At 49.5% G+C, this 20,530-nt stretch overlaps 1 protein-coding gene across 3 annotated transcripts in view; it reads right to left on the reverse strand.

Annotated features, from left to right (window-relative positions):
- Nucleotides 1-233: 233 nt before the first annotated feature.
- The window catches only part of BCAS3 (BCAS3 microtubule associated cell migration factor), a 295,288-nt gene continuing 274,991 nt past the window's right edge, over nucleotides 234-20,530 (reverse strand). For 2 of the 3 annotated variants that reach the window (XM_066202146.1, XM_066202145.1), the window contains 3 exons: nucleotides 19,156-19,323; nucleotides 13,754-13,819; nucleotides 234-382 (listed from right to left, as the gene is read on the reverse strand). In XM_066202146.1, the coding sequence (XP_066058243.1) occupies nucleotides 234-382; nucleotides 13,754-13,819; nucleotides 19,156-19,323 (383 nt within the window). The remainder of the gene's footprint in view (nucleotides 383-13,753; nucleotides 13,820-19,155; nucleotides 19,324-20,530) is intronic. The other variant, XM_066202147.1, reaches the window with a different exon arrangement.

A 20,530-nucleotide genomic window follows, 5' to 3' on the forward strand; every position in this document is an offset into this window, starting at 1 on the left:
GCAGAGCTCTCAGGACCGAAGATGGAGCCTCTTCGTATTGCACAGGAACACGAGAGTCGAGATTTCATGAGTATGTTTTCAGGAAGGTTTTAAAGAGTCGTCAATATCCATCAGGGTAACGAGAACCATCCCACTCAGCCGCCGGGAGCTGGCAGGTGACAGACACGGCGGGGTTGTTCGGGGGAGAGGCGGCTCGTTTCCCGGTCTGGATGTGTCCCTGACGGGCGGCTCGTTCAGGGGAATCCCGTGGGGAACAGGCTCAGGGGCTGGTTCTCGTTAGTCGGCAGGGGGGACCGGTAGCCGTCGAAGTTGCGGGGGATGCTGCCGCTGGTGGAGCCCGAGCTGTTACTGAGCGTCTCTATGCTTCCCTCTCGCTGAAGCTCTGCAAGGGACAGAGAGCGGGTCCTGGTTAGTGTCTGGGATAAACCCCCGGAGTCGTCAGACAGATGCTCTACTGACAGATCCCTTTGCTCTAACGTTTGCTCACGGTCCTGTTCTGGGCCGCTTTGGGAATGGCTCCCGAGGAATGCCAGCTCCTGGTTCTGCTTCTCTCCAGCTGGGCTCGCAGATGAGCTGAGCCAGAGATGGAGACGTTACCTGCTGCCCTTCCCCGGGGCCGAGGCTGCTGACTCAGGACACGGCAGGATCCCACGGTGGGGATCCCATGGCTGAACTGAGCGGGGTGGGAAGGGGACGGCTGCAGATGGTGGAAAATCTTCTCTCCCAAGGATGCCGGGAAGGGGGATTGGCAGAGTGTGCACCAGCAGGGCATCACCACTGCCATTCCCCACCTTGGGAACACCAGGGACTTTCCGCAGACCTTTATCCTGCCCAAATGGACAGAAATAACTCCGCTTACTCAAGTCCAAGAGAAAATCTCCCCTTTCCTCAGCCGTGCCTCAGAGCAAAAGAGAAAGCAGCCTGGCTGTGGCTCTCCTGGTCACACCCACCCAGACATCTCCCCTCTCTGACCTCCCGAGGCCTTTAGTGCTCCCTAATCTCCAGACAGGAGGATTTTTGTGTGTGCAGGGCATCGTTTCCAGCCGTGGCCTCTCTGTGAGCCACTTGAACCCTGCAGTTGACTCGGTGGCCACATGCAGCGTCCCCCCGGCAGCACTCAGCAGTGGCATGCAGCAGGGACACGAGGCAGAGCCCCAGGGATGGCACAGGAATCCTCCCCCAGAGTGACAGTGGTGACAGGAGACGAGAAATACTCCGGGGAGTTGTGATGTGTGACCCTGAGCATGACTTTGTCTGGCCTGGGCCGCAGGGGACAGGATGGGGACAGGAGTTTTGGGGTAAATTCCTTTGCTGCCAAGGGGGAAAGAGGACCTGGAGGGGCTACAGGAGAGCTGGAGAAGGACTTTTTACAAGGGCATAGAGTGACAGGTCAAGGAGGAATGGCTTTAAATCGGAAGAGAGGTTTAGATGGGATACTGGAAAATACTGTTCCCTGTGAGGGTGGTGGGACACCGGAATGGAGAAGCCGTGGCTGCCCCATCCCTGGAAATCCTCAAGGCCAGGCTGGATGGGGCTTGGAGCAGCCTGGGATAGTGGGAGGTGTCCCTGCCCATGCCAGGGGGTGGAATGAGCTTTAAGGTCCCCTTGGGTTTCCAATCCAAACCTTTCTCTGGTTCTATATAAAACTTTTCTGGGGTGGAAAGGAGCTGCAGGAGCTGGAGGAGCAGTGCCTGCCCCGCTCTCCGCTAAATATTCCTGCACTTCCACCACTTCCACTGCCTCACCTGGGACGTTAAACCTCCTGCAAACACCACGGCAGTCCTTCGGCTGCAGTGGGGCTCTCACAAGGACAGATCTATACGCGAAGTAAAGAGAACAGCAAAAAGCTTTTCCCTAAAACAAAAAAGCGTCCCGCCCCAGCATCCTCTGGCACTGCCCTGCTCCCCTCAGCAGCCCCGCACACACCTAGCGCTGAGGGCTGTGGGATTTAGTCCCTCATCCTGGAGCTAACCTGCACCGAGATAATCTGCCCAGGATACAAGGAAAACAAATCAGCAGGAAGCTGATCACCCTGAGAGCAGCGCTGGCGATGACCTCAGCTGTGTTCATCACCGTTTCTTGCCAGTATTTGGTGAAGGAATGTCCATGTCTAAACCTCTTCATTTTCCTCACATCCTTACTCTCCCATGAGTCCAGGAAGTAAAAACAGCAATTTAAATCAGAAATGAGTGGCGTATCCCACACTAATACTGTGCTTATCCTGTCTGATTTGGGGCTTTTATCTCCCTCAGCACACAGCTGGCTTTGCTTAAAGGTCCCACGTCAGAGCTGGGGGCGCTGGGCAGCATCGGGGGCTCCCCCAAACCCCGCCGCGGCTCCTCCCGGCGCGATCCCGCTCTCTTTTCCAGCTAGAATTCATTTCCAGGCAAAGTGTTTCCAGCAAGACAAGGGAGAGGGGCAGAGAGAGGAGTTTTGCGCTCCTGTGGCTGCTCCTGCGGGCCGAGCTCCTGCCTGTCCCTCGGTGCCTGGTGTGGGACCGCGCGCCCTGCCCCGGGTGGGATTTTGGGGAGGATTTGGGCTTTTCTGCAGGATTTCTGCAGCTGGCAGCTCCTGTCACCTCTGCGGGGGCCTGCCAGGGGGTGGCACTGCGGAGACTGATGCCAGCCAGGGGAAAAGCAGGGAGCAGAGATGCGGGATGCACAGAGGTGGGCACGGGGCCTGGATGCAGGGACTCCGGTCCTGGCTGCATCCCACGGCTGTCCTGAGCTCCCCTTGCTGCTGCCAGGCAGGAAAACCTGACAGTTCCTGATGGGAAGGAACAAAAGACAGGGCACAGGAGGGACAGAGGCTCTGGAGGGGATTTTCCAGCCCAACCTGGGTTAGGGGGTGTCAGCCTAAAACCACACGCAAGCTGCCATGCCGGGGCACACATTCCCCGTGGAATACGAGTCCGGGTGCTCTGACACAGCCCAGCTCGCTCTGGAATTAATTACCCGGCCAGGCAGACGAGCAGAGCGTATCCCGATACCCGAGGAAGCCCTGGAGAAGCGCTGGGCTGCCGCAGAGAGCTCCGCTGTGCTCAGGAAATTGGGCTCTTGCCCTCAGCCCCGGCCGGCTCTGGAGCACGGCTGGGTCACACCAGGGGGGCAATTAGCCATGACATGGTCACCGGGGGCTCCCTGCCCGCGCTGCTGACCCCCAGCACCACAGGCAGCACGTCTGCCTGCCCTGCCCCAATTTGCTCCCTTTCGTTAATAAAAAAATAAATTTAAAACCAAAATAAAATTCCAGTGTGTACTGTTATTCTTCCTCCCAGCCCTTAGAGCAGACCGGGGCACAGCAGAGGAACATCAGTGAGATTCCCAGGGGAAGCGCAGACAAGACTGGGAATGGCTCCGTGACATGGGGACACCCTTCCTGTTACACAGGGAAAAACGGAGGACGATTTCTCATAGATCTGGACAGGCCAGACAAGTGCAGCAGGAGCTGCTGTGGGGTACCAGGGGAGACAGGTCCCTAAAGCCACCCCGGGACGGGACAGCCCCTGTGGGCTGAAGGACCTGCAACACCTCCCAACCTATAAAGACACGTCACACGACCCGTCAGACCGCTGACACCCCCTCCGAAAAACACAAACCAGGAGCAAACCCCCGTGCAAAGATGGGAGCGGGTGGCAGGAGAGCCCAGAGCAGCAGGATCAGGGAGCTGCAGCACTCCAGGGCTGCCCAGGCAGTGATTCCGTTCACTCCGGTGGAGTTAGGCCAGGAATGGACTTGGCCCCAGCAAGTCTGAGGGTTATTGTATCTGCATTCCCCCATGCATACACTGTCGAGATGTATTAACTTCCTTAAATGTACCAGTAAAACAACCTCTTATGATACACTTTAATGAACTTGTACAGTAGCCAACAAATTGTGCATCATATAAAACCCATTCGGCCTTATAGACTCTCTGGCTATTTTGTAATAACTGCAATTTGCTTCTGCTGAAGCAAGATAACCAGGGTTGAGAAGTCAGGCTTTGCAGAAACCTAAATATTTGATCTGGGGGGGAGTGGGTGGGAGAAGGAAGAAAGGGGCCTCTGGGAGCTATTTATGGGGTCAAAATAACATGAGACCTGCTCTTCTCGTAGCGTTTCCACCATCAAGGAAATGAAATACTGTGAGAAGACCAGCACTTGCATTATTTTGGCCCCATAAATGGCTCCCTGAGGCTTTCAGAAGCCCGTGAAAAACAAACACAAATACAAATAAATGCTAATACTAGAAACGTAAATACTAAAACCTGCCCATGTCCCCGGAGGAAACAACTCACAAAGTCCTGCCTGCCCTAAAAAAAAAAAAAAAAAAAAAAACACGAAGGAAAAAAAAAAAGGAAAAAAAAAAAGACGAAGGAACATCTGCTGAAGCCATGAGGAGAAAGTCACTTCAGGGGAGCTGGGAACAGCTCTGCCTGTGCTTTTGACAGTAACAGTAATGGGCACCGCTGGCATCACCCAGGGTCCCAGAGTAACGGGATTTTCAGGGCACACACACACACATACTTTCCACTGTGGTGGAGGCAGCAGCAGCAGCAGCAAAAATCCTCGTGGCTGCTGGCGTGGGATGGCAAGTGGCCATCCTGAGCCCCTGGCCCACCCCAGGGCAGCCATCCCCTGCCATGGCACAGCTCCTGGGACAGCACTGGGGCACCGGAGGAGCTGGCAGCAGATGTTGGCTGCTCCCTGCCTGGCATCCCTGCCAGCCCTCCTGCAGCGTGGACGGCGTTCCACCGGGAATTGGAAGGGAAACCTTGCAGGAAACATTTCCTTGTGCCGATATTCCCGAGTGCCGCGCTGCAGCCAGCCTGTCCTGCCCCTCGTTCCTCTGCCCCAGCCACGCTGCTCTCCCTGAGCAAGGTGGAGGGAGGAGGAGGAAGAGGAGGAGGAGGAGGAGCTGCTCTGGGGTCGGCAGGTCTGCTCGAGGTCCAGCTGCACCCCTCCGTTCCAGAAAGCTCCAGGAACTGTCCAAGGACCCCATGAAATCCAGCAAGGTACAAAGCCCTGCCAAGCCTAAATGTGAAACCATTTTATAGGGCACATTAATTCAATGCCTGAAGAAAATCCATACAGCCCTCTTTTGCCCGGAACACTCATAAATTATGCTGCCTTTCTTAGCCCTGCTCTCCTGGAGTGGTCCACTCGAAACCCTGGTATCTCCTTTATGTCCACTGGAAAAAAAAAAAAAAATTCTCCTCTCCAGTGCATTATTATTCCTTCTAATGGTTTTCCCCTTTCTCTCTGTTTGCCTTCCCCTCTTTAAGCACAGTTTCAAAATATCCCAAATCATTTGCTGGAAGAGCTGACCCTTTCCTCTTACCTACGGAGGGGCTGCCCGGGATAACTGATACAATGACAGCAGCCTGATGTGTCAGGGCAGCGGGGAAGCGGCAGCAACTCTGAATACAAGAATTATTCTTCATCATCTCAAACTGTCACAACACATTACCCTCAAAGCCGCAGCTCGCTGAAGGAGTGACCCTGGACTGAATGGGAGAGTGCTCGGGGAAAGAACTAATTGTAGCCTCTTTTCACACGTCAGTCACTTTTCACAGCACCAAGCCTTTCAAGCTCAACTAATGTCAAGTTCCCTTTTCCTTTTGCTGGGCTGAGTATTTCTGATTTTTAAGGATGGCATTTTTTTAAAGGAACAAGGTCTCTGGTGAGGGATGAGGCCAGGGAGGGGAGGGAAGGAAGCGTCGGAGTGAGCACGCATCAGAAAGTCCATCAGATGCCCAAAGACTCGTTAGGAATTAGACAATTAACAAGTAGGAATGCAGGAAGTGGGGTAATGGCCAGCAGAGCTCGAATCTCCTCGATTTCATTTCTGTCATTCACAGCAATTATTTTTTGGGGAACTTTTCAGGCTCCGCCGTGCGCCGAGGGGGCCACAGGGGAGGGAATGTGCTCGGCCCCTTCCTGAAATGAGGATGTGGCACAGGAATTTTCCAGGGCTGGGGAAAGAAGAGACACGAGGTGCTGCTCACTGAGCTCACCTCTCCCCATCCACGGGGGCTTCTGAATCACCAGCTAAAAGGCAACAACTCAAGCCTGGTTTTGAAATCAAAGACAGTTCCCTTTCCTTTTGGAGGGGATTCCCTGCGGGGAGAGCTCTGGGAATGCCAGCCTGGCCCAGGGTCTGGAGCAGGCACACACAAGGGCCCTTCACAGCTCCTGTCTTCCACTGAAATCCTGACAGATTCTGCGGCAAGGACTGTTCTTTCGCCCTCGCATTTGCACAATGCCCATCACGGGGGACTTGCAGAACTGACTGGGGCTTCCCGAGTGTTATTTATTAACTGTAATGAATAATAATTATGGAGCTTCTGCCATCTGGATTCTCACTCGAAAGGGCCCTATTTAAAGGGAACGCTAAAAGGCAATTTGTATTAACACAATGGAAGTCTTGAGGATCTCTTAAACTGTTTGTAATTTACACAACGCTCCCCAGTGAATGGGTGAGTTAAACATTTTAATTTCACTGATTGCAGCTGAAGGGAGCAGGGATGTGCTCCCCCACCTCGAGGAGCTCACACCGGCACTCGTACAGGGAAACTCTCCGTCTTTCGGGATTCAGACGACATCCCAAACTCTGCTGGGTGCTTTTGGCACTATTTCTGCAGGAAACGTTCACTCTGAGCATCATCACCGGTGCCCGGGGCAGCGGGAGCTGCTGCCTGGGACACACAAGGTGGAGAAGAGCTCAAAAGACGATGCAGGGTCGGAGACCGCAGCGGGATGAGGAAAAATCAGGAAATTACACCACTGCTACTGCACTTGGAAGATTTTCTTGAGTATTTCCCCACCCCTTTTAATTTTTTTCCCTTTTTTTTTATGAAATGCAATTATGCTAATGAGGGAGCTCTAATTATAATCCATCTCCAGCACCCTTGGCGGCTGCTGGGAGCTCCAGGGATTTGCCAGCAGGGAGGGCACAGGGGGGCACTGCACCCCCAGGGGAACCTGTGCTTTTGGGTATTTTGGACCAACAAAACCCGTTAAGATTAAATTGCAGCGAAAAGAAAGCACCGAGTCCTCATTAAAAACCTTAACTTTCCTAGTTGGTTTTGGTTTGAGATGGCTGAAATTTCTGGGCCAAATGTGTGTTGCTCCTTTCCAGAGGGAGCACAGGCAAAAAGACAGTTCCCTGTTTTATATATTACTGTGATTTCAATTTCAGCTTATGAAGATAATGTTTAAAAGTCAATTAAAGCCGCTCTCTGCCCCAAACCCTGTGCCTGGTCACCTGCCCTGACACTCAGCACAGTGGGACCAAATCCCTGCCATGCTCTGGGTGGCTGTGACAGACCCGCTCCCCAGAAATCTTTCTTTTCCCCTTTTTTATCAACTCAGCAGTTTCACAAAAGAGATTTTAAACTCTTTCCGAATGCGGCAATAGAAAAAAAAAAAATTTAAAACTATGGCACCTGGACATTGAAAATCAATTGCTGTGTTCAAACTGTCTCATCCTGTCACAACCTGAAAGATGTTGAGACGCCACAGAAGCACCTCCATTAAATTTGCAAGTAAAGGAGACTGGGAAACACTGCCTGAGCAACTTCTGTGAAATCAGGATTCAGTGGCCTATGTAAAATATTAGCTCCTGTCAAACTCCCTTACAATAACTCCAGTGCTGAATCCACACAGAGCTGGCTCATGCCGTGCACTTGGAGATGAAACCTGGCACCCTGGAACAAAGGTGGCAGGATCCAGCAAGGAGATGGGGAAAGGTACAGGAGGAAGGAGAGAACCAGGGGAATGAAGACAGAGCCTTGTGAACATCAGAGCCCCTCTGAGAGCCCAAATCTCATTTCTGGTGCCTGATTTCGCTGCGGGGACGCCAAACAACTTCACACTTCTCGAACAGGGAGGACGCTCGAGCTTACAGAAATGTCTGGGTCTGCTTCAGGCACAAAGAGGTTGCTGAGAAAAGGACAAAACGTTTCCCCGCATGAAATTGTGAACAGGTTGTTTACTCCTTTAAAAAGAGCACCCAGAAAGCTCCATGGGACTCGAGCCCATGGAGTAGGAGACCCAAGACTCTGGCATCTCGCCAGACTTGACTCCGAGCATTTTATGGAAGGTTAAAAGTGCACCAGATAAAGGATTGGCATTTAGAGGGAGAATATTCTTCAAGATAGGCACTTTCACAATGACTTCCAGTGCTTTTAAAAAAATAATCTCAAGTTTCCTAGAGCTGTGTATTTTTGTAAAGAGGTTTAGGATGTTTTCCTACACAAATGGCTCTTCAGAAGGACGAGTTGCCGATTTTAGCCCGAACGTGAAATCTCAAAAGCTATGACAGCCAAATAGAAAATCATTTCTGTAGCCCATCACATCCTGCAAGCCTACGACTCCTTGTGCAAGATTTACGGAGGAGCTTTTTGAATGAACACGCAGCGATGGTTGCTCGGCTTTAAAGGAATCCTCTCTTACCCCATCCCGAAAGTTCCACTATGCTGCTACCCCAAATTCCTGTAAGACATCCTATGTGGAACACAGGATTTCCTGTGCCAGCCAGTGTGTGCAGACATGTTTTTTAATGCATTTAGGCAGAACTATCTTGCATCTTTGGTTACGCAAGCAGCACATCTGTGTATATCAGACCAAAAGCATTCGCAGAGAAAACACTGTATTAAAATTCCTGGGTTTGGTCTCTCATTCCCAGGGTTATGGGAGTGCCTTGGATTGCTCAACACTGACCCCTCTGTCAGCCTCTCCTCCACGAAGGAAATTACCAATTCGAAGTAAAATGCATGTTTATGACACCTACCACGTCCTGCACCCACTGAACTCTGGGGATATTGCCCAGAAATGCTGGAGGCAACGCTCCTGTTCCGGGAACATCTTCTATCCAGAGCAGGTGTGGATCTGAGCATCTCCCTGCCCTGCACAGCTGGAGTCTCAGGACACAGGTCGTGTCCCAGAGGTGGCTGCAGCCAAGACAGGGATGGCCAGGAGCCCTCAGGGAGTGCTGGGGGTCCCTCCTCCTCCTCCTCCTCCTCCTCCTCCTCCTCCTTGGGCTCAGCCAAAAACAGTCCCAGCAAAAAAAGCTGGCTAAGGAAGAGCTGCCTGAAGGCCCAACCCACAAACCTGGTGGTGACCTCAGGGTCTGGGCAGTGACTGCTGACACTCTGCATGAGAATTTCACACCTGACCCTCCAAATTCCAGTTCCTTTCCCATCCAAGACCTAATTCTATCCTCTCTGGGATGCCACCTCAGCACTTGGCCTCCTTAAAGCCTCTCAGGTAGGAGGAGAGCCCTGGGGGGGGACTGCAGTGCTCAGTGTGCCTCTGTGCATCTCACACGTGTGCTCTCTGTGCTCCTGACACACACACACACACACACACACTGCCCAGCTCATTTTGTAAGTATAAGATTACAAAGCAAAGTCGTTCCGGCACAACTTCTAGTACTTCTGACACAAAGTGGCCTTCTGGGCCACTGAGAGGCTCTGGGCTGTTCCCCTGGTGCAGATTGATGCTGAGGAGGAAGCTAGACCAGACTGGAATTTGGGTTGGATTCAAAGGAAAAGTTAAGAAGTTTGGTGGAGGGGGAGCAGATGCTCAGCTGGTCCAAATCAGGAGGGTTTTGTTGAAGCTCACGAAATGATGTCACCACAGCCTCAGCCCTGTCTGCTCATCTAAACAGTTCAAGGCTCTCGAGCTGGGAGAGCTCAGGTGGAGATCAGGACCAGCCTCCTCTTCCCACCTCTCTGGCAGTAGCTCAGTGCCACTGAGGAGCTCCAAACCCATCCAAAGCATCCCAGTTCTGAAGGCAATTTATTTAGTCTATTCACTCCTTTTTTTTTTTGTTTTGTTTTTTTTTTGGTAAAGATTATGTTGACACGGCTGCTTCAAGCAGACCAGCTTGGTAAACACAGCCCTGATTTTACAAAGCACTCAGAGCTCGCAGTCATTCCCTTAAAATCACAGCTCTACCCTCACTGAGTATTAACCCAGCCTGGAAAAACAACAGCCCAGTCTCGTGGGCTCTCTCCTTCTTGCAGGGCTGCTTGAGGCTCTTAATACACTCTCTCATTTATATAGCTCCAAATTCTGATGTTAGACATAAATGTGAAAGAGCCTTGATAAAAATGACATTTGAAGCTTAATTCGTCCCTTTGTTAGCGGAGCTCTTGAACACAGCAATTCCCATTTGTGCTCCTGAAACCAGAAGGCAGCTGGAAATAGTAAATTCAACGTTTTTGCTTTTTCAAAGTCATATTTTGAAAAAATTGTTCCACGCCTTGATTCTATTACACTCCATCTTTGTAGCTGCACTCTTACAAACGTGTGGATGAGCTGCAGCTGGCGGAGGAGCTGGTGGAAGGTAACACTCTGTGAAATCTGAAAGACCTAATGGCAAACCAAGGCATTCCTCTGGTCACATCCCCCAGAAAAGGCAATTTAAATCATGACTCTGCCTTGTCTTCAGGCACCTGGCAGTGAAGCTCACACAACTACCTGCTCCTCGTGTTGTGCTCTTCCGCAGACTTTTTTCGCTCGCATTTTTACCGAAAAATCTCCCTGTTGGAGGCTCAGCTACCTGCATGAACATCTGCAGTGGGCTGAACACATTCCCCTTTTACGGGGAAGCCTCACACAGGGTTTCTTCACTTTCAAAATGCTTCCAACCAATTTGTCATTTTCCTTCCTCTTAGCATTTTTTTTTTGTTTTGTTTTTGGTCAGTGGATGGTGCACACAATATTGAGCAATAACAACCAGAGGAGGATGAAAACTGCAGCTCGAGAAGCGAGCTCAGGATATGATTCCTCCTCACCGGATGCCTGGAAGATGTCACTGAAATTCTCTCTCCCTTAGTGCAACCCGTGTGGAGCCAATATGAACTCCCAGCAAAGTGCTTAAAACCCCATTATTTATAATAACTGTTAAATGATGAGACATTGTTTACCCAGATCGCAAGATAAATTCTCACTTACAGAATGCTTGCCTGACCGTCCCGAACGTCATCTGGTTTTTATTTAAATGCAAAATGAAATTAGGCTCCCAATAACACAGCAGAAGAATTCAATAAGATGGGGCTTTTCACTTACAGTTTAATATTAACATTTTCCCATAAATGTTAATGAATAAAAGTCTACTGTTTTATATATTATCCATGGTGGGGAGACAGCAGGCTAGGAATGGAAGGAAAGCTAATCTTTTCATACCGCAAATGAGGATATATACTTGAGGGAGGACTAAGTGTTCCCAGCATTGCCGGGGACCTGGACGCAACCCTCCTTCCCCTGGGGGCAGCCACTGGAGCTGATCCCATGGGGATGCTCCAGGGTGATCACTGAGATCCTCCCCCAGCCCAAATCCCTTTGGGGTTTGTTCCTCATTTTCCCTGTGAACATCTAACATCCAACACCATCACTGTCCAGCAAGTCCTGATGCTCTCAGGAGAGCAAGGCAGGATTTCTGGGAAAATCAGGGGACTCTTTGTGTGATACTCTGTTAGAGAAAGGTGCAGGGGTGACGGGAGGGGAGGGCACAGCTGCAGGCCACAACGCAACGACAGGGAATGATACAGCATCCGAAAGGAGAAGCTCCTGGAGCTGGCAGAGGTGGCACTTTGGAGCTGCCCAGAGGAGCTGTGCCCGCTGTGCCAAAGCCCCAGGAGCAGATCCTGTGCTGGAAGAGGGGCTGAGAGGACTGGAAGCTGCAGGGCCAGAGGGTTGGCTCACACTGCAACCTTTGCATCGCCTTGGCTCTTGGCTTTCCATTTACTGCACAGGGTTTGCTGTGGTAATGTGCATTTTGCTGTTTGGTGACTCATCCTACCTCTCTAAGAAGTGTTCATTTAACAGTTTGACTGCTGAACAATTTATTGCACGAATGGGTTTCCATTCCACAGCCTGCTCTCCCATCTCCCCTGGAGAGGCCAATGCATTGTTTATGAGAGCTTTGTAGGGCCTGTGCTGCACATCCCAAAAAAATCAGCAAATGCTCAACGGCTCTCTGGGGCTGCTGGGCTGGGGAGGGGGGACAGGAACTGTCTTGTCTTTATTCTGCCACCACCTCAGCAGCTGCAAGAGGTTTTGGCTCACCAAACAGCTGTAAAAATACCAGTCCAGGTTTAAATGCTGGGAAGACCAGGGCTCTTACGCTTACCGGGAGAGATATGCTTGCCGTAAGTCATATCCTACACAAAAACACCATAGAAAGACTCCTAAAAGGAATGACAAGGTAATTATAGGAATTACAGATGGAAAAATCCTGTTGTCTCCTGCCCCCTTCCCAGTGTGGGACTGCTCGGTGTGGGGCAAGCTTCAGGCCCTGGACTTTTAAAGGGAAGATTTAATAAACACTGAGAAATATTTCTAAATATTTAGAAAACCCAAAATAACAGATTTCCAAGCCAAGCTGCGCAAACAGAAAATGAATTTAGAAAACTTGTTAAAAGCCCAACAGCTTTGGCGTGCACCGAAATATCTTTGGGTCGCAGGAATCAGCTCCTGGGCAGGATGCTGCAAGCAGAGCTGGAGGATGCTCAGCCCTGGCTGGAATACCTACCATGGCTCTCCTCTTGTTCCCCCTGGAATCAACCCCACAAGCCTCAGGGATGCAAACAGCTTCATGCTTTAGGAGGGACTCAGCAGAGAATCAAATGTGAGCAAAGCCAAGCTAGACAGGACAGAGCTTTGAGTTTTCCTGTGAAATTCTGGAGTGCTGCAGTTAATTTGCTTAATCATTAGGAGGAAAAACCACAACCCCAAGCAAACAAAAAAAAAAACCAACCCCAACACAGCAGCAAATCTCCAGGGAAAAAGGGAACTGTGTCTCTGTTCACTGCTTTTGAGACAAAGCACTGGAAGAAAAATGTCCAGTTTCAATAATGTCATAACCCGATTACAGCCTGACCAGAAGAGCTAAAACACTTGCAGAACAATGAGTAAGAAATTAAGTTTTAAATTGAGTGCTGGCCCTATCTCGTGTCACTTCTTTATATTCCAGTAGAAAGGACACTGCTGAGCTCATTTCATATCGAGCAGAGTGAGATGCCTGGATGCAGACACCATTTAGTCATCTCCCATATGTTCCTCCCCATTTCTTTCTCCGGGAGGGATGACAAATCCAGGAATGTGACTGCACTTTGTTTTATTATGATATTGATTTTTCCTGCAGAGGGGAAAGTGCATTTCTCCCCCAGGTCTGTGCGCCGGCAGGGAAGGGTTAACAAAATGTTTATCACAAAGCTGGCTTCAGAGTTGAAAGTAATGTGATCAGTAATGAATTTTGTGTTACATTAGGTTGTATAAATGGACAGACAAGCGCAGACAACAAGTGGCCAGGAGTCGGGGCTAATCTAATGATGTAAAAATAGAGACAGCACCAATTATACTTGGGGCCAGCTCAGAGCTCCTGCAGGGACTGCAAATGAATAGGTACAAATCAAATTACTGACTAATAGACGCACTACAAGAGAGGGCAGTCAATGCTAAATACATTAGGGCCTTGTGACCTCTCTGCTCTGAACAGCAGAATCCTAAATTTGACTTAAAAAAAAAAAAAAAAAGAAAATCAAAGAAACTCTTGTTCATTTAAGGAGAGCAACAGAACAATGTTATTTGTGAAATGACTTGAGACACTTTTGGTTTTTCTTTTTTTTTTTTGGTTTGTCCCCCTATGGCCACGTTAGGTGCGTGGCCCTCGGAAAGCTGAGAGAGGTTTTGCTTTTAGAACAAGGGAAAATACTTGTTTGTGCAAAAGTTAAGACCTGGTAACAACACAGTTATGTTACATACCAAAACATTTCAAAGCCATGTGCCTCTTTGTGGTGATGTTTTTTACTGCTACTTCACCGGCTGTGTCTGTATCGAAAATAAAATATTTCTTAAAAAAAAAGCGCTTTGATTTAATAAGAAGAAAAAGAAAAGGAATCTCCCCACACCACAGTTGATAATAAGTGCAGTTGATCGAGTTTGTTATCAAATGACAGAAAGTCAGAGCTGTCTTGTGGCATCAGTGCTCCCTTTAGAATTTTTCTGCAAACAGCGACAAACCTGAATTGGCATCAGAAATATTCATGGTATCAGCATTCACACCCCCTCCCCCTTAAATAATGTGTGACCTGACAGAAATTCCAGTAAAACCTCCCAGGGCTGGTGGCAAGATTGGATTTGGAGACATGGGAAATCAGTGGGAAGTTAAAAATGCCCTTGTCGGGCCTGCCCAGGGCTGTGGGATGGGGCTGCTCAGGGACACCCTTGGACAGGAGAGGGCAAAAACCCACACTGAAGTGCTTCATACCCCAAAATGTGTGCCAGGCCTCCTCTTATCCAGCCCTTCTGAAATGGTGGCTCCTAAAGAACCTGAATTTTCCTTTCTTTTCAACCAGGCCCATCCAAATAAACCTTTTGTAGGAAGAACTGCACTCAGCTCCCAGACTTATTGGAGGGGGTAATTTAATCTCTGACCCTGGGATGAATATTGTGTAAGTTCAAAGGCTGCTTTTAGCATCGATGTTACTTGATCCATCTGTGGGTTCGCTGCCCAGGCTGGTTTTGCACTGAACCTATGCAGGAATCTCCTGGCAGAAATGCTCTTCAGGGGGAAAGTAATTTGCTCTGTGTATCTACAGCCCATGTCTTGAGTTAGGATAAAAAACAGCTGAGGAGAGAGAAGGGGAAAATTGTCTTAGAAAAATTAAAGAGGAAGGAAGGAAGGAAGAAAGGAAAGAAGGGAGGGAGGGGAAGGTACCACTGAAAGCTCTAACTCTAAACAGGGCTAATCCTGTTCCTGAAACGAAATGGACAGGTACATCTATGTCCAGGTGGCTGCTGATCTTTGAACAAAGCTTGTGGGCACAGATATTTTACTCCTCTGGACAAAACCCAGGAAGGATGGTCTTTGCACGGGAGCCACCGGCTTGCTCTCCTCCCTTTGCTCCCCACCTCGGCCAGGCACCCCAGGAAACGTGTGACTTCCTTTCTCCAGCCCCCAATTCCACACTTCACATTTCAAAACCATCCCCCTGCAAAGCTCAAAGGTGCCCACACCCAGGTTAGGCTCATGGTTTGGCAGGGGACCAGGACCCAAAGCGCCTGGAGCCCCGATCCCGGGCTTCCTACGGGCCATTCCCTAACAGCACATCTAATTAGCTCCACTTACTTACATCCCATTAATCAGGTTAAAGAGTTTGCCTCAACATACGAGCTTCCTTCAGCACATTAAGAGTTTGTTCATGAAATCTGGAAGGAATCCAGATGGTTTCCTCCGAGGGCCAGAGGTGCACCTCACTGCGCTTCCCGTGGCTGGGAGCTGACAGACTTGGAGCTTTGCAGGAGTTTTGGAAAAAAGATGCATTTCAAAAAACATCCTGTTGCTCCCCTGCTGTAGGCTGATTTCAAATATTAAGCCTAGAAGTGATCAAAATACACTGGAAAGCCTAAAAAATATACTTGCTGTGGTGTGGGTGAATCAGAGGATTAACTAATTACAGTATTTTTGGAGGGAAAGATTTCCAGCCTGAGCTGGCAATTTCTTCCTGTCCAGTTTGAGCGGAATCCTGTCAAGAGATATTTGTGTTCTGGAAGCAGAGTTTCATAAATCATAGTCCTAGGGTGTTTTTTTTTTGTTGGGGGGATGCAATATGAAGCTCCAGCACACACTTAAGAACTGCAGTGCAAATGTAAATATTGTGGCTGCTTGAAAACAAAGCTTCGCAAGCAAAAGAGGGCACTGACCACTAACATTTGTGTCTAGACTTGCATAATTTTTTCTCCTCAGTGAGAGTTTGACAGAAACTGAAACAGCAAAAACATCTTTTTGCATCTTTGCCAATTTACGCCTTCCTTGGAATTAAATGCGTATCTGGGCTGACAGCTTATGTATAGCAGACTCCACTTCAGAAAGACATGGGTTGTCTGAATAATTGGATAACAAGGGGAAAAGCTGGCTTCCCAGTCCAGCCAGCTAGCTGGACAACTGGAGTTATCATTGAGGTCACAAGGAAAGGAGAGTTTTGGGGGGATCGTTTTCCAGACCTGGTTCTTCTCCCACCCACTGGCCGACAGCCCTTGGCACGGGGTGGGAGGTGGAAAAGCCCCATCTAATCCCCCCTTCCCTGCAAATGCCGGATTATTCCTGATGTTTGCAGCACCCTCCAGTTTGGTGCTGTGAGCAATCTTTGGGGATTTCTGCCTCTGCCAGCAGCCAGAGCAGGGCTCGGCGTTGCCATCCCTGCTTTGCAATGCAACGGGGCAGGTACCAAACGAAGATTCTGGGAATATCAGCTGCCCAGAGTGGTCTGTGCACCACGAGCACACACTTTTCCACAGCACTGCAGCCTATCAGCCCTGATTTCTATATAAACCTACGTGTCAGCTATGCCCTAACAGTTAAGGCATTAAAAGAATCTATTTATCTCTTGCCGTTAAGTGCATGTCAGGAGCAGTCGAGCACTTGACAAAGTCTCACTGTCCACCCTAGTGCCCAGTTTTTGTCCACACACTGGACCCCAGCGCTGCACATGCACAAATCTTCACATTCCCTGCTAGAAATGTTCATGAATTTGTGCTGAAGTTTGAGTGAGACTTTGCAAGTTTTGTTAAATCTCTGCAAAGTCTATGTAAGGGCTGAAGAGAATCCACGGAGCACAAACGGGTGAAAGTATGCGTACCATAAAGGCATGAATAAATTAAAATAAATTGGTTTAGGATTATTAAAAGGATAATAAATTCCACAATTTTGAGTCCAATGCAGAAATGTAAACACTGGCTTTGAAAGAAGCAGCGAGACAGAAATCAACCACCAACAAACAAACCTCCAGTGTCCTTTTCTGCTGAACTCTTTGCTGTCATTTCACCGTGGTGAGTGGGCAGCAGAGAACCCAAGGAGGAAAACTGAGTTCTTTCAAAGATAATTCAGCTCAGCCAAGCCTGGTTACGATGAAAGTGGTTTGGGGGAAGTGAAAACTCTCCTACTTGTTACGAGCCAACAAAGACACCTCTTTTTTGAAGTGAGGGTAATGCAGCTCCACACTTATCTCTGCCCATTTATTATGCAGCAGACAGATGTGAGCCCTTCCCTGTGCTCCCCAGGCTGAGGAATGGTGCTGGCAGCCGGCTCCAGTCCGCTCCCTCTGCGAGTGCAGCTCTCCAGGTACATCTGAGCAGGAGAGGACTTTGTCTGTCTGTCTGTCTGCTAAAGAGGAACAGCTCAAGAGCTGTTAGGGGATGGAAGTGGAAAGGGCACGGGAGTTCACCCTCTTATCACCAGCTTTTCTCTGCTGCTCTGAGTCACCACATGCCCAACTCCTGAGAATAAAGAGCGTTAGTGGTGGAGAGAATCCCAGGACAGGCAGGGCAACCCGGAGTGTTAATGACGGGGAGAGGAGGGTGGTGGGATGGGGTGAGCTGGGTCAGTGCTCATGTTACTCATTATTGCTGCGTAAAATCGCTGCTCTGAGATGGCATCTATCTTACACTCATTAGGGAGATTTATGGGTCTGGAGCAAGGGCTGGGAGAAATCTCTTTGGATGAATATTAACTCGGTGATGGCATCTCTATAAACAGCTCCTCTCTGTCTTTTACACCTGCAGTACTGTGAGCCTCATCTTATGCCAAAGAAGTTGGCACCGGCTGCCATCAGCTGGGTTTGGTGAAAATGGAAGGAAAATACAGAACCCTGTCTCTGAGAAAGCTCTTGGTTTACAATACAGTACACTGTCAAGTCTCCAGGGCAGTCAGTCGCCCTAACCTGGCACATCTGGAAGGCTTCAGCTTTCAGAGGAGGTATTCCCCTCACCTTTCCCCTTCCACGCACAGCCGGAGGGGTGCTGACCCATTATCAGCAGTGGACACCCTCCCAAAGTTCACACTGATCACAGCCTGGGTCAGTAAGTGATGAAATATGTGCCTTTCTCTGTTCTCACAGCCTGCTTTTTCCACCTTCCCAGCCCTTTACAGACATGAGCTGATTAAAGTCCACGCCAGCAATGTGAAGCATCTCTATCCTCACTGCACTGCTGGAGCTCCGGAGTCATGGACTCTTGAAGTGTCTTGGCCAAGGCAAAAGGCTGCTGAGGATTTGCACCAGAGCTGCAGCAGACCCACCCTTGGGGCTCAACCAAGCCTTTCTGTTAATTCCAAATCTAACTCATCCTTTGATTTCGTCTCTCTCCAGATGGAAATCAGAGGAAGGGCAGTTGGGAAGGTGACCAGCTGGGTTAGGAAGGTGTTTCTGCACTGCTCAGGCTGGTTACTGCTGCCGGCACCTACAGACAAGGGCTAAAATCCTGCTCCTCTGCATCCTCCTCCTCCTCCAGGCTGTAGGAAATTGCTGCAGTTTGGCACTTGCTCCATAGTGAACAAAGTCAGGATGAGCCCTGATGGGAGAGATTTCTCCAGGAGCAGAGGGAGCTCAGAGCAGCACAAGTGATACGTGAGGGCAAGAGCAAAGGGAAGAGACAGCTCCTGCTCTTCCTGGAAGATCCAGAGGTTGGCATTCCCACACCTTCCTGCTGGTTTCTCCTCTTTTGCCTTCCCAGGCAAGCTGCCAGGGGAGTGACAAGTGAGTTGGCGGCTGACGTTAGGGGCCACCATCACTCTGAGGTGTTTTCACCGGAGGTGTTTTTTGGAACAAGTCGGAATTAATGGAGACAATAAACCCGCAGTGACTGCGCTTTAATTTCTGAGCATCTCCTTCCACGGGGCCCCTCCTGACAGGGTAATCTCTGATGTGCCATTCCATTTACTTAAACAGATGATACAATTTATCAATATAATGGACACTGATGAAGATGGATTAATTTGGATTACAGAACCAGCGCTTCACAGTGGCTCTATTCAGGACACAGAATGAGGATACGTGTGATTACGGCATTGTTTGGAGCAGGGTGGGCAAGGACTGCAGGCTGTACAGGAGGGGAGGCAGGAGCTCAGCTCTGTGATAAGGGAGCTTCATGCGCCAGTATCTCACTGTGTTTATGTGATCTACCACTAACTCCTTTTTATGAATGACTTCCCGCTGAGATCCCCGCAAATTAATCAGGGAGAGAGAGAGAGAGAGAGAGAGAGAGAGAGAAGCGTGCAGAGAAAAGGAAAAGCGAAACTTAAGGGAAAAAAACCAAACCAAAACAAAATTAAATAAAAATCACCATTGGGTGAGATGTACGTGATCTCTGATCACACCTCTTCTTTGTACCTGTTCCTGATCCCACCATGTCCCTGCTGGGGGATTCGCACATGGCGTCGGCCAGGCGCTCGCGCAGCCCCTCCTCGCTGTGCTCCATGGAGGACATGTGGCGCAGACCAAAGTTCTCGGGCCAGCTCCCACACACCTCCAGCAACGTCACGCTCCGGTCGAAGGCACCTTCAACAAGACAAACGGGACACGTGTGGGACACCAAGATCCTTCCGTGTGTGTGCTGCGTTTTGGGCGCCGGGAAAGCTGATTTCGGCACCCCGATTAAGACCTTGGTGTTACCAGCACTGCACAGTAGAACCTTAAGGATGAATCAGCTTTGACCAAGCAGCTGTAATCAAAATGAAATTAAAACACAAACCCAGTTCTGGTCTCACCCTGGTGAGAGTCAGGAAAGCAGCACAACAATACAAATGTGAATGGCATGCATGTGTCTTTACGTTAGACAACTAGGAATTCTTTTTGAAGTTGATTAGTCTTTCACTGGGCTGCTGCTGAGATGATTCTTCCCCCTCCTCATCACAATGGAAACAGTCATTTTGTCTTTGCTAACGGGCAGAAATTTTAGCTACAATCCTTTTCTTGCTCTCAAACAGAGAAGAGCCAGAACTGCCTTGCATCTGACAAAGGAACAAACAGATCCCTTCCCTCAGTCTGGGATATCCGCGGGTTTTCTCTGCTCCTGCACTGGGAAGTTTTAGGTCAAACGTGCTCTACCAGAGGCTCTTTCACCAGCAGCCCCTACAGAAGACTCTGGCTCTTGTGAGGGAGCGCACGTACCTACAGAAGATCCTTCAAATAATTCCTCGACTTGCAGTTATTACCTCATTCGCAGCAGGGAATGATGTTCTGCCGAATGCAAAGATTAGATTCTGAATTCAGGATCACTTCAAAGTACAAATTAAAATTATTCCCCTTTATTATACGGCAAGCCTTCTGCGAAGGCTTACTTAAATCATTCCCACTTGGAACAAGATTACAGTTATGCTTTGTTGCTTCAAGCACATACCATTTACTCCACTATTAGGTAACTGAATATGCAGCGTTTATTGTGCCTGGTTTCTGCCAGCCTGCCGACGGGGGGCTGTGGGGTGGGGTGGGGGGGGGGGGGAAATGCAAATGCCGACGTTTCTCAGAGTTAAAAGTACATGAAACACGTCCTTGTTATCAGGCCTTTGGTTTTCCCCTTTGATCAGCCGTCAGAAACTATCTACACTTGTAGTCTGTGACTGTACAGCTTCACAGCACACTCCCGGCCACTGACAGGTGGTAATAGAAAGGGTGAGAGACCAAGCCCCGCGGCAGGCGGCCCTTCCTCTGATAACGCCCCAAGTACTGGCTGATAAGGGTTGGTAAACACTCGGCCAGCCAGTTA

Source organism: Chamaea fasciata, unplaced genomic scaffold (assembly GCF_029207755.1).
Source record: "Chamaea fasciata isolate MVZ Bird 193981 ecotype frontalis unplaced genomic scaffold, bChaFas1.0.hap1 SCAF_21, whole genome shotgun sequence".
NCBI classification, from domain to species: Eukaryota; Metazoa; Chordata; class Aves; order Passeriformes; family Sylviidae; genus Chamaea; species Chamaea fasciata.